This window comes from the organism of the source record quoted next, unplaced genomic scaffold (genome assembly GCF_019419815.1).
Source record: "Pyrus x bretschneideri cultivar Hongxiangsu unplaced genomic scaffold, Pyrus_bretschneideri_v1 Contig46, whole genome shotgun sequence".
NCBI lineage: Eukaryota > Viridiplantae > Streptophyta > Magnoliopsida > Rosales > Rosaceae > Pyrus > Pyrus x bretschneideri.
The window spans coordinates 3330470-3343543 of NW_025999783.1; the positions used below are offsets into that span (position 1 = coordinate 3330470).

At 40.0% G+C, this 13074-nt stretch overlaps 1 protein-coding gene across 1 annotated transcript; it reads right to left on the reverse strand.

Annotated features, from left to right (window-relative positions):
- Window positions 1–201: 201 nt before the first annotated feature.
- LOC125469852 (peptidyl-prolyl cis-trans isomerase FKBP17-1, chloroplastic) lies at window positions 202–2100 on the reverse strand. The gene is made up of 4 exons (XM_048567865.1): window positions 1733–2100; window positions 1284–1406; window positions 811–927; window positions 202–488 (listed from the first exon to the last, which is right to left on the reverse strand). Exons 1-4 carry the CDS (start codon window positions 2012–2014, stop codon window positions 366–368), a joined length of 645 nt encoding a protein of 214 aa, XP_048423822.1. The 5' UTR covers window positions 2015–2100; the 3' UTR covers window positions 202–365.
- Window positions 2101–13074: the final 10974 nt, after the last annotated feature.

The following is a 13074-nucleotide window of genomic DNA, read 5'->3' on the forward strand; positions in this document are numbered from 1 at the left end:
TCATTAAGGAAATTTTGGAGAAGAAGATTGTGTCACTACCGTTTGTGAACTCGGAAGAACAACTTGTAGATATTCTCATTCATGCCATGTGTAATAGGGTTTTTGGTAACTCACTTATCAAGTTGGGCATGTGTGACATCTATGCTCCAACTTGACAGGGAGTATTGTCGTGAGTAATCTTTAGGGAAATAGGAATGTAAATATTGCATAAATATTAGAGTCCTTTATTAGGAAGGATATTTCTTTGTGTCCTTTTTTGTTTCCTTTGAGAAGCAAGGACTATATGTACTTATATATCAAATTATGCAATACATGAGAATTAAACCGTAAAATTCTGTTAGTACTGCTCGGGATAAAAGGTGATCTCACTGATGCCTCAGGCTGACTAACTCAATATCGAACACGAGAGTCCCCAATGTTGATCCTTCTCCATTAGCAAGACGAGTTGGATTAAAAATGGTAGTAAACAGTCTCTGTCTGTCAAAAAACTGAGGAAAGACACAAAAAACAAACCCTCAGAGTTGAGTAACAAGGGCGGAATTAGGTTGGAATCGTTGGATTTTAATCGCAGTACAAAGTTGCAAGTCGTTGTTTATCTATCCATCTACTCATTCAAAGTAACACGTATATATGATGCGTCAAGTATATCACACACACAGAGATAGCAGACTATTAAAACAAACAAGCATAAGGTCTTCTGAGTAAGTAGTCTGTATTTTGTTTGACTAAGATGTGTATACACCTGTTTAAGAATAAATTTACCAAGAGAACAGACTAAAGGAAATAATCTTGAAGATGCAGAGGAATTACATTAGGTGGTATAGGTTCTTGCGACGTGCTCAGATACCCTTGGGATGGCGGTATAACAACCCGACGAACACCACCCACTTTCATAGATTTAACTGCTGTTTCAATCCCCGAAATGACCTGAACATGCTTTTCAAAGATCAACACATTTATCTGCACAAGTCTATAGTAGAAACTGAAGCACAGTACAATATCCAATAGATGTAGACCGATAACAACTACTAACAAAATAGAATATGTCAACGAAACTTCCCTTCGGGCTTCCTGATTTACAGGATTTCCCAAATTCAAGAGACCTACTTATTTTAATCTTATATGAAATATCAAATTACATGAATGAATATAAGAAGCTGCAGCACTGAAATAACTCTATTAATTGTCAAGATCACAGTGAGATTAATCTTACAGATAAATATAATCCAAAGGTGGTAGTAATACTAACACAAGGATATCATATTGACATGACGAGGACTTACTTTGCCGGACCCAATCACGAACACAAAAGGAATCGGTTCACCATTTTCATCTTTATGATCATATGTCGAATCAAATCGCCATCCTTGTTTTGCTGCCAATCTTCCATAGTAATGAACAGAAACCTTCACAATCAAATTGTAAACATTTAGATATCCTAGTATCCAATCCAAAACTGGTGAAAAGGACCACAAGTGCAGTACAGAACATAATTCGAGGACAAGAGCAACTATTATTAGACTACATTGACTAAAGCTAAATTTGTGGTATAGGGAAATATTGCTACGATTATAGCCCAAATAAGAAATATTTAAAGACAAAATGTGCAGGTTGTCATTGCCATACAGCCACATACGCAACATCCCCTTATCTCAGTGTTATAACCTTATAAGTATAATATACACACATATTCACACATACACATATTATGGATAAGGGAGAGAAAAATAACCTGGTCGCCATCGGCGGGTACTTGACCATCACCAAGGCGAAGGTCCAGAGCCTTGACCCCGCCGGAGTTTGGAAGCTCTGAGAATTCGGTTCTGGTGGCGGACTTTGAAGGAGGTGTCAGCGTGAATAATGTGGTGGAGATTAAAATAGTGGATAATGCTCCCCTTCTAGTTGTGATTAACGAGGATGGGGTTGGAGAGGTGACGTTGGGATGAACTAAACGAACGGTTGGATGGTGGGGAACATGGAAGCATTGTAGTGGCGCGAAGCACTTGAGAATCATATTTCTTGTTCAGATTTCAGATGTATGGTATGGGGATCGTCTTTATTTTATGGTTTTGTTTGCCAAGTGTTGGTGTTTTTGTGAATGATACAAATACATTTATGCCCTCAGCCATTTTTTTATTTTTAATAAATGGTATTATCTACACCAAGGGTATTAGAGTGAGCTTAATCTCAAAATAGATTAGTAATAATATGATTCAAATTTACCTTTGGTGCGACTCGAACTTAAGATCTCTTATAAATGAAGAGGAATACCACTAAACCGTATTACTAAGTGACAATTTATATATAACTTTTCTTTCAATATAGCGATTTATTTATAACCAACTTTAATGGTAACTACGGGGCACGGCCGAGTCGGATTCAAATTTAAAGGGACTAGGCCGGCCCGTTTTAAAGTTTCGTCAACCAAATTCCTGGTCAGACTAGGAACAAATCAACTAGGAAGTTGAGAGTTCAAATTGAATTGCTAAATTAATCAGAGGAAACATAATATATTAAGAAAATCATCCATCCTTCATATTATTAGACCTGACAATTTTTTACACGATCCGTTTACACGATACGAAAATAATGGATTTTGAGTCAATACGATAACTAAATGGGTTGTTATCGGGTCACTCGATAAGAACCCATTAATGACAAGAGCTAAACAGGTTTACACGAACGTGACACGCGGATAACCCGTTTTGATGCATTAAGAAAAAAGTTATTTTGATGATTTTAATTTTTCAAACTACTAAAAAAACTTACTATAAAATACAATAGCTATAGTGTATATGTATATATTGTATATTTAATATATATTATTGTATTATTATCCTATACAAATTAAAAAATTTAATTTTTATTTATTTATTTTTATAAGTATACTATAGACAAAGAGGGAGATTAAAAAATTATAAAGTACATTAGAAATAAAAACATACATGCTGTCATGAATAGTATTTTGAAGGAAGTTCAAAATAAATAAAATTCATAATCATTAACAAGTTTGAAAAATGTGAAATGTGACGACCCATCCCGAATTAAATATTTTATCCTCGAATGTGTGAAAATGACGATTATACCCTTGAGTCGTAGTGACGTGAATGTACGTATATGGTTTTAAATTATTTTCCCGTTGACATAATTAAATCATACTCAATGTCACGAGAGTGTAGACGTGATTTAGGGCCGAGTTGGGTTCGTAACAAAAATGTTACGAATAAACGATTGTGTAATTGGGCTAAGGAAATGGACCAATCACCACACCTCCTACTTTCTTGGGTCCAATTAGAATTTTATGTTTGTTTTGGGGTCAATTGTTAGCCCTAAACATGCAGCCCAATAAGGGCTTAAGATCCCTTTTATCTATGCCCAATTCGGACCACACACACACACTCACACACACGTACATACCCTCATCCTTTCTCTTGATCTTTCCTTCGTCCGTACAGTCCATACACACACACCCAACCATCTTCATCTTGCACAGATCAAACTAGTTGAGGTTACTTTCGAGTTCCTTGCAAGGTTAGGAACCTAATCATACCCTTAGTTTTGTGAAAGAACCTCGGAAATCCGGGAACTCGCGAGCTCCGGCAAGGTGCTCTGCTACTCCATTGTGATCGTGGACGTTCACGGAGTTTCAGGACTCAAGGGAGTTTTAAAACAACTTCACATAGATCATAGAGAAGTTTTGGAAGGTTTTGGACGTCGGGATAGGTCAGTTCCTCGAGTTGCAGTTTTGACCGTGAATATCGAAGGATTTTCTGACTATTTCCTGTCGGTTTTAGGACTTTAAAGTAGTAAGAAATGTTATACTTGTTCAGGGCTTCAAATCCATGTAAAGTTTGTGAAGTTTGGTTGAGATTTGAGTGAGATATTTAAATTTGAAATTTATCCGGTTTTCGACGACGCAACGACGATCAGCGCCGGAATCTGGCGAACCACCGGAAAAGGAAGGGGATTTCGTCAACTTTGACGGAATATACTAACGGCGTCAGGTAAAGTTAACGGAATATTCTATTATTTAGCGGAATATTCCCTAACGGCGTTTTAAATTCCGTCCGTGTCCCAGGCACGTGCTTGGCCGGCGGGTGAGGGTGCGTGGGACATCGGAAAATTATTCTAAAAATATGGGGATGCTCGTGGTGTTGAGTAGGCCACGATGGTATATTCAAACACCCCAATTGAGTAACATATGAGAAGTTATTACATGATTTTGGTTATGTACTTAAAATTAATGTTAAAATAGTGATTTCACATATAGGTGAGATGTTTTCGGAGGACAAGCGCTGTTAGGCAAGACTCGGGGGTTGATAGGAGCATATTCATGCGACTTAAATGGCTTGTTCTCGTGCATTTACGTTATGTTTCTCTCGTTATTTTAGTCCTTTATGCTTCTTTTGTGTGTTTTTAGGTTCTAAGGGCCTAGGGAGCAAGAAAGTGCATTTTGAGGCCATTTGGAGCATTTTTGGGCATGGATTGGATAGCTTATCCATGGAGCCAAGAGGATGGACGAATTTGAAGGCCTTGTATGCACTTGAAGACACAAAACAATGGCCCTAACCCAATTACATTCACCTTGCCTTGGGCTTAACACAAACACCATTCCTTGCCATGCAAGGGGGAGCAATTTTGGTCCATTTCATGTACTTAAACTCTAGCCCAATCCACAATCACTTCAAAGCCATGCAAAACCTTTCAACACCCTTTAATCATCCCCCTTTAAGTTATGATTTTATTTCCTAACCCTACATGCATTATTTATTAGTATCTTTACAAGACATTATCATTGCATAACATTCCATTTCCACCTCTTTCCCACCTAATTCACATGCCTTCATTCATTCTTTATTCCACTTACACTCATCATCACACACCTTAGCAATCAACACATGCAATCACATGCATCACAACCACAAAGAACCATCCCCAAAACACTTTGCCGTGAGTTCCCACTCCCATTTCCAGCTTTTCATAACTTTTCCTAGTTGTTTTATTACATACATTCCCCCTTCATTATTCCAAACACATGCACCCATAATCATTCATCCCCTCCTAGCTGCAATATTCCCTCTTTTGTTCCCCCATTTCACCTATAAATAAGCATCCAACACTCCTCAAAATTCACTTACTCTTCCATACACATTTTCAGTTACAAACACCAAGCAACAAACCCATTCCATTGCCGTGAGTCCCACTTCATTCTCTGCATATTTTCTCTTCATTCTTCCATCTCCAACCACTCCCTACTCCATTCCACATACACCTAAAGCCCTTAAGCTCACCTTAGACCTTGTGCTACAACAACGAGGAAGAAAAGAGTGCTTAAACGTTCATACAATTCAAGTTTGAGTTGTTGGAATGTTTAGGTGTTTCTTTGATTTCAAAGTTTAAATTTAATTCTCTTTGTTTTGTACGTATGAGAAGGGAAGAGAAGAGTGCCTAAACGTTCATACAATTCACGTTTGAGTTGTTGGAATGTTTAGGTGTTTCTTTGATTTCAAAGTTATGAGGAACTAAACCCCCTTTAGCTAGGGGGTGATTCGAAACTATGTTTATATTTGCAATTTGAATTGATTACGTTTGGTTGGAATTTCATAAGTTGTGGATTCAATTCGTTTAACTGTTTGATTGATAACTTATTTATGTATGTTCATTGAGATTGCAAGCTTAATTTTCATGCATAAATATGACGCTAGAATATAAGTGAATTTCACCTAATCGCTATGAACTTATATTCACAAGTAGTGGAGGTTGCTTATAAACAATCGCGTTAAACGAATTCTTGGCATAAGTTTCATGCGTATTCCATAGTAACGAATGCCTCGTCAATGTTTATGATTTCCGTTGAACTTAATGATCTTTGTTGAATGTCTCTATCATGCGTATTCCATAGTTAGGGACTTTGATTAAGAATAATTTGGTTGTAATGCGTATTCCATTCAATCCAACGAATTTAGGGAAATCTGAAAGTTAATCTAAGCGGATCTAATTAACTTGGAGCATTGAGTTTCACAACTTATCGAAAGACCAACTGAGAATCAATTTTGTTTTGCAAGTGTAACATGTGTGGAGAAGAACCCCTTGGCTATTCCATCATCCATATTTTTATCGCATTCATATTTACATTTTGCCTTTAATTATATTCTGTCTTTTTAATTTAATATCGTCCAACCACATTTCCCCCCCCCCTATTTTGTTAAGTCTTAATCATTCGTATTTGTTTTATTTTTGTATCTTTAAGCTTTTGGAGTCATAAACAATTGCAAATTCGTCTAAATCAAGTTCTAGCTTCTATTTGAGTCAATTTGATTGTTTTAGACAATTTGAGTTTTTCAAAGCCTTTCTGAGTCATAGTAGTCTTGTTAAGAGTATTTTAATTTAGTTTTTATGTTTTTAAGTCAATTTAGAAGGTTGTAGCAAGCCCTCCTAATCCCCGGTCTAGAACGATCCCTCACTTATCCATTCTACTACAATTGTCAAACGAGGGTTTAATTTGAGTGTCAAGTAAAATCTCGCATCAAATTTTGGCGCCGTTGCCGGGGATTAGCAACTTTGCTAATCCTTTGTCTTTATTTTTATATTTTGTTTTTCGTGCATTCTTATTTCAAATTCTTAGTTTGTTTGTTTCCTTGTTTTTTAGGTACTGTGTATGACTCGTCGCTCTCGGCCTATTATAGAGAACATCTCCGACTTTGACGGTGATTTTGAACGCACTTTGAGGAGAACGAGGAGTCAACAAGAGCCACCACAACCTGGGCTTGAAGAAGACGAAGTAGGTGTAGAAGAAAAGCCCACAGATCAGATTTTTGAAGAAGAACAAGCCATGGCAGCAGATAATAGAACCATCAAGGAGCTTTCGGCCTCGGGTTTGGATAATGCATTGCCTCTTTGTATCCAATACCCCACGGCTGCAGAGGGGAAGACTGAGGAATTTGAACTCAAATCCAGTTTGTTACACCATATTCCGAAGTTCCATGGCTTGTCTATGGAAGACCCCAACAAACACTTGAAGGAGTTCGAGGTGGTTTGTTCGAGCATGACCCCCGTCAATGTGGATGGGAGTATATTGAAGATGAAGGCCTTTCCATTTTCACTTATGGACAAGGCCAAAGATTGGCTCTACGAACTAGCCCCGGGAACTGTGACTTCGTGGGAGAGTATGAAGCGTGCTTTCTTGGAGAAATTTTTCCCTACTTCGAGAGTGATTCTCCTACGGAAGAAAATTAGTGGTATTCAACAGAATCATGGTGAGACATTCCCGGCTTATTATGAGCGCTTCAAGGGCCTTGTAGCTTCATGTCCTCAACATCAAATGAAGGAGGAACTTCTCCTTCAATATTTCTATGAGGGCCTCCTTCCTATCGAACGTCAAATGGTTGATGCATCAGCGGGAGGAGCATTGGTGGACAAAACACCAAGGGATGCCAAGATTCTCATAGCCAACCGAGCGCTTAACGCTCAACAATATGAAGGAGTGGGCCAAAGGGAAGCCCCACGGCAACAAAGTGTAAATGAGGTGAGTGCTATTTCTGAAATTCAATCACAACTTGCTAATCTTACTTCTCTTGTTTCTCAGGTTGTGATTGGTCCAAAAGCACAAGAACACCAAGTTTGTGGCGTGTGCTCAATTCAAGGGCATCCATCCGACAAGTGCCCTCAACTAATCGAGAATGGTGGGTGGGAATCTGCCAATGCAATTGGTTTCCAAGGACAAAATCAAAACAACCCATACTCGAACACTTACAATGCCGGATGGAGGGACCATCCAAACTTCAAATGGAGGGAGCCACAACAAGCTGCCCAACAAGGAGGATTTAGGCCAAACCCCCCTGGTTTTTATTCCAAGCCGTATGCACCCCAACAACCTTCGACATCATCTCATTCAGGTACGTCCTTGGAAAGTGATCAAGCTATGCAATTACTAACCTCTATTTCGCAGGGGTTGCAAAATCAAAACAACCGGATAGCAAATAACGAGAAGGAGATGACGGATATGAAGAAACAAATAGGGCAGATTTCTGAGTTCCTTGGACAGATTAGAGAGCAAGGAAAGCTTCCTAGCTCAACCACAGTCAATCCAAAGGGAGGATTCGAATCCACCAAGGGGTGGAAAAGAAGTTGGGACCGAGCCAAACAATCCCAAATCTGCCCAGAAAGTAGATGAAGAGACGACACAACCTGAGGCAGATCACCCTAACTCGGCCAAATCAGGTAATTTAAGTTCAAATTCATGTACTTCACGTCCTAATCTGCCCAATGTACCTTTTCCTCGCAGGTTCATGCAAGAAAAAAAGGAAGAAAGCGAGAAGGACATTCTTGAAACGTTCCGGAAAGTGCAAGTGAACATACCGCTTCTTGATGCAATCAAACAGGTTCCAAAGTATGCTAAATTCCTCAAGGACCTATGCAATACAAAGAGAAGAAGGGCAAACAAAGAGGTAGTGAAGGTAAGCGAGAATGTGTCCGCTGTTTTGCAACGTAAACTGCCTACCAAGTGCAAAGACCCCGGTAGTTTCACGATTCCTTGTGTAATTGGACATAATCGTTTTGAACATGCCATGCTTGATTTAGGTGCATCCATAAATGTCATGCCTTATTCTATTTATGCATCTATGAATTTGGGTGAATTAAAACAAGATGGTGTAATTATACAATTGGCTGATCGTTCTAACGCGTATCCAAAAGGAGTTTTGGAGGATGTGCTTGTGCAGGTGAACCATTTAATTTTTCCGGCTGATTTCTACGTCCTAGACATGGAGGATTCAGCCCATTCTACATCTTTGCCGATTCTCCTTGGTAGGCCATTCATGAAGACGGCCCGAACGAAGATTGATGTATACAAAGGCACCTTGACAATGGAATTCGATGGGGAAGTGATTGATTTTAATATTTCTGAAACTATGAGATATCCCGTTGATGACCATTCTTGTTTTTCCATTGATGTTATCGATTCTTTGGCGCAGGTATACCTTGAAGAATTGAACGAGGACGCCCTAGAAACAACCATCACTAAGGCCATAGAGCGCAAAAATGAAGGATTTGGGCCAATGCAAGGCCACGGCAAGGAGGAGGAATTCTTTGCAATGGGTTCTAGTGAAGAAATAATTGAGGTTGTGGCAGACCTTGAGTCATTGCCACAACAATATGGTAAGGTTCCACTCTCACTTTCAAATTCAGTTTCCACTAAGATGCTACCTTCTGTTGTTCAGGCACCATCGCTTGAACTTAAGCCGTTGCCGGACCATTTGAAGTATGTGTTTTTGGGAAAAGGCGAAACATTGCCCGTCATCATTTCATCAAGTCTCACGGCAATGGAGGAGGAGAAGCTTGTGAGGGTGCTGCGAGAGCACAAAACGGCCATAGGGTGGACTTTGGCCGACATTAAAGGAATAAGCCCTACCACATGCATGCATCGTATACTTTTTGAGGAGGGGGCTAAACCAACTCGAGAGGCTCAACGCCGTCTCAACCCTCCGATGATGGAAGTGGTAAAGAAGGAAATAATCAAGCTTTTGGATTGTGGAGTGATCTACCCTATCTCCGATAGCCGTTGGGTCTCTCCAGTTCAAGTCGTTCCCAAGAAGTCCGGAGTAACTGTTATCAAGAATGATGAGAATGAGCTCGTGCCTACACGCATTCAGACTGGATGGCGGGTATGTATCGATTACCGGAAGCTAAATGCCATGACTAGGAAAGATCACTTTCCTTTGCCATTCATCGACCAGATGCTCGAAAGGTTAGCCGGTCATGCTTTTTACTGTTTTCTTGATGGATACTCTGGATATAACCAAATTGTGATAGCCCCGGATGATCAAGAGAATACCACATTCACATGTCCCTTTGGAACATTTGCTTATCGTCGCATGCCATTTGGCTTATGCAACGCACCGGCCACTTTCCAAAGGTGTATGGTAAGTATATTTTCCGATTTTGTTGAAAAGATCATTGAGGTTTTCATGGATGATTTCAGTGTATTTGGGAGTTCATTTGATAATTGCTTGGATAATCTGACCTTAATTTTGAAACGATGTGTTGAAACTAACCTTGTCTTGAATTGGGAGAAATGTCACTTTATGGTGAAACAAGGTATAGTTTTAGGACATATTGTTTCAGAAAAAGGAATTGCAGTAGATAAATCGAAAATAGACCTTGTACGTCACTTACCCTCTCCTACTTCGGTTAGAGAGGTACGTTCGTTTCTTGGCCATGCAGGGTTCTATAGGCGTTTTATCAAGGACTTCTCCAAGATGTCCAACCCTCTTTGCCGATTGCTTCAAAAAGATGTGCCATTCAAGTTTGATGAAGAGTGTAATTCGGCATTTAACCAACTCAAGGAGAAGCTAGTCTCGGCCCCCATTATTGTACCTCCAGATTGGAGCCTTCCGTTCGAGCTCATGTGCGATGCATCCGACTATGCATTAGGAGCTGTTCTAGGACAAAGAAGAGACAAGCGGCCGCATGTCATATACTATGCCTCTCGGACTCTCAATGATGCCCAATTGAACTACTCCACGACGGAAAAAGAACTTCTAGCTGTGGTTTTTGCTTTAGATAAATTCCGTTCATATTTAATTGGTACTAAAGTAATCGTTTATTCTGATCATGCAGCTTTGAGGTACTTGCTCACGAAAAAGGAAGCAAAGCCGAGGCTTATCCGTTGGATTCTTCTTCTTCAAGAATTTGATATTGAAATCCGGGATAAGAAAGGAAGCGAGAATGTAGTGGCTGACCATTTAAGCCGAATGATCCACGAGGAGCATGAACATGCCGTGCCTATCCCTGAAACTTTTCCCGATGAGCAGCTGCTATCCATTGAGGTAAGTGAACCATGGTATGCAGATTTAGTGAATTACTTGGTAACTAAACAAATTCCAAATGAACTAAACAAGCACCAACGTGATAAGCTTAAAAATGATGCACGTTTCTATGTTTGGGATGACCCTTATTTGTGGAAGTATTGCTCAGATCAAATTGTACGTAGATGTGTGCATGATTCTGAATTTCACTCAATTCTAAGCTTTTGTCACACATATGCATGTGGTGGTCATTTTGGCACACAACGCACTGCCCTCAAGGTTCTAGAGTGTGGTTTTTATTGGCCGACTATATTTAGGGATGCTAGAACCTTTTGTATGTCTTGTGATCGTTGCCAACGAATGGGTAACATAGGTACCAAGGACCAAATGCCGCAAACCCCTGTCTTTAATGTTGAAATTTTTGATGTTTGGGGCATTGATTTCATGGGCCCTTTCCCTCCATCTTATGGTTTCACTTATATCTTGCTAGCCGTTGATTATGTTTCTAAATGGGTGGAAGCAAAAGCCACCCGTACTAACGATTCTAAGGTGGTTGCAGATTTCGTGAAAACTAACATTTTTGCTAGGTTTGGAATGCCGAGAGTAATCATAAGTGATGGAGGGTCTCACTTTTGCAATCGGACCATTGAGGCGTTGCTAAGAAAGTACCATGTCAACCATAAGGTCTCCACACCTTACCATCCTCAAACAAATGGCCAAGCCGAGGTGTCTAACCGAGAAATAAAACAAATTTTGGAGAAGACCGTTGGACCAACAAGGAGGGATTGGAGCTTACGTTTAGATGATGCACTGTGGGCATATCGTACGGCGTACAAAACACCCATTGGGATGTCACCTTTTCGGCTCGTCTATGGTAAGCCATGTCATTTGCCCGTAGAGTTAGAGCACAAGGCACATTGGGCCGTGAAGATTTTCAACATGGACATAGATGCAGCGGGAGTTCATAGGAAGCTCCAATTGAATGAACTTGAGGAGATTCGGAATGAAGCCTATGAGAATGCCCGGATGTACAAAGCCAAGACCAAAGCATTCCATGATAAAATGATTCGAACCAAGACCTTCACAGTTGGGCAGAAAGTGTTACTTTTTAACTCTCGCCTACGTTTGTTTCCTGGTAAGTTGCGTTCTAAATGGATTGGCCCGTTTGTTGTTACTAATGTTTTCCCTCATGGTGCAGTGCAAATCAAAAGTTCAAGGACGCAGCAAGAATTCAAAGTGAATGGGCATCGATTGAAGCCCTATTACGAGATGTTTGAGGAGCATGTCGTGGAGGAGGTACCCCTCCATGCCGTGGAACCTAGTCAAGCTTAAACGGAGGTACCGTCCGGCTGCAAGACGTAAAAGAAAGCGCTTCGTGGGAGGCAACCCATGCATCCGAATAGAGAAGAACTTGGAAACCCCTTTAAGAGACTTATTTTTATTCCTTTCTTTTTCTTTACTGCCTTTACTTTGCTTTCTTTCTCGAATTTGTTTATTTGCTTGCTCTGTTGTGACTTTCTGCTTAAAACATTGAGGACAAAGTTTGATTTAAGTGTGGGGGGGTAAACAATTTGTATTTGCATGAATTTCGTGGGATTTATTCACCTTTCACTTAGAATGTTGTTTCTTGCTGTTTTAAGCGTTTTTAGAGTGTTTTAGTGTGTTTTATAGTGTCTTGGTATAAAACTCCGAAAATTTGATTAAAAAAAAAAAAAAAAAAAAAAAAAATTTCTTTTCTTTGTTGCTATTTCGTTTCTGCCTTGTTAGGTTGTTTAGTTGTTATTGTTTGTTTGTTTATTAATTGTGTGAGTCTATGATTGTAACATTGAGAAAATGTTTGATTTATTGATAGGCACTGCTAAACAAAGAAAGATGGTGCTTCACAAAGGGTGTTTGCTTGAGGCCCCACTACGTGGCTTTACTCTTGAAGCGGAAGACGTAGGAACAGAAGGCGTAGGAGCGGAAGGCGTAGGAACAGAAGGCATCGGAGCGGAAGGCATAGGAGCAGAAGGCATCGAAGATAGAGCATTCCAGGCCTCAATACTTGGCCAAGCGCTGGATGAGCCAGGAAAAAGGTGCCTCTGGAGGAAAGACGAGAACCTTTGACGGTCACTGTGAATCCGACCTTCAGACTCTTGCAGCTCATCAAGCTTCCTCTTCATGCCCGTCGAATAGTTGTTTGCAAGCACGTGCAAACTTCTATTCTCATACTTCAGCTGCTGGATCTCCTGCTTGAGACTTTCCACCTCTGCCATCAATGATTCCACCT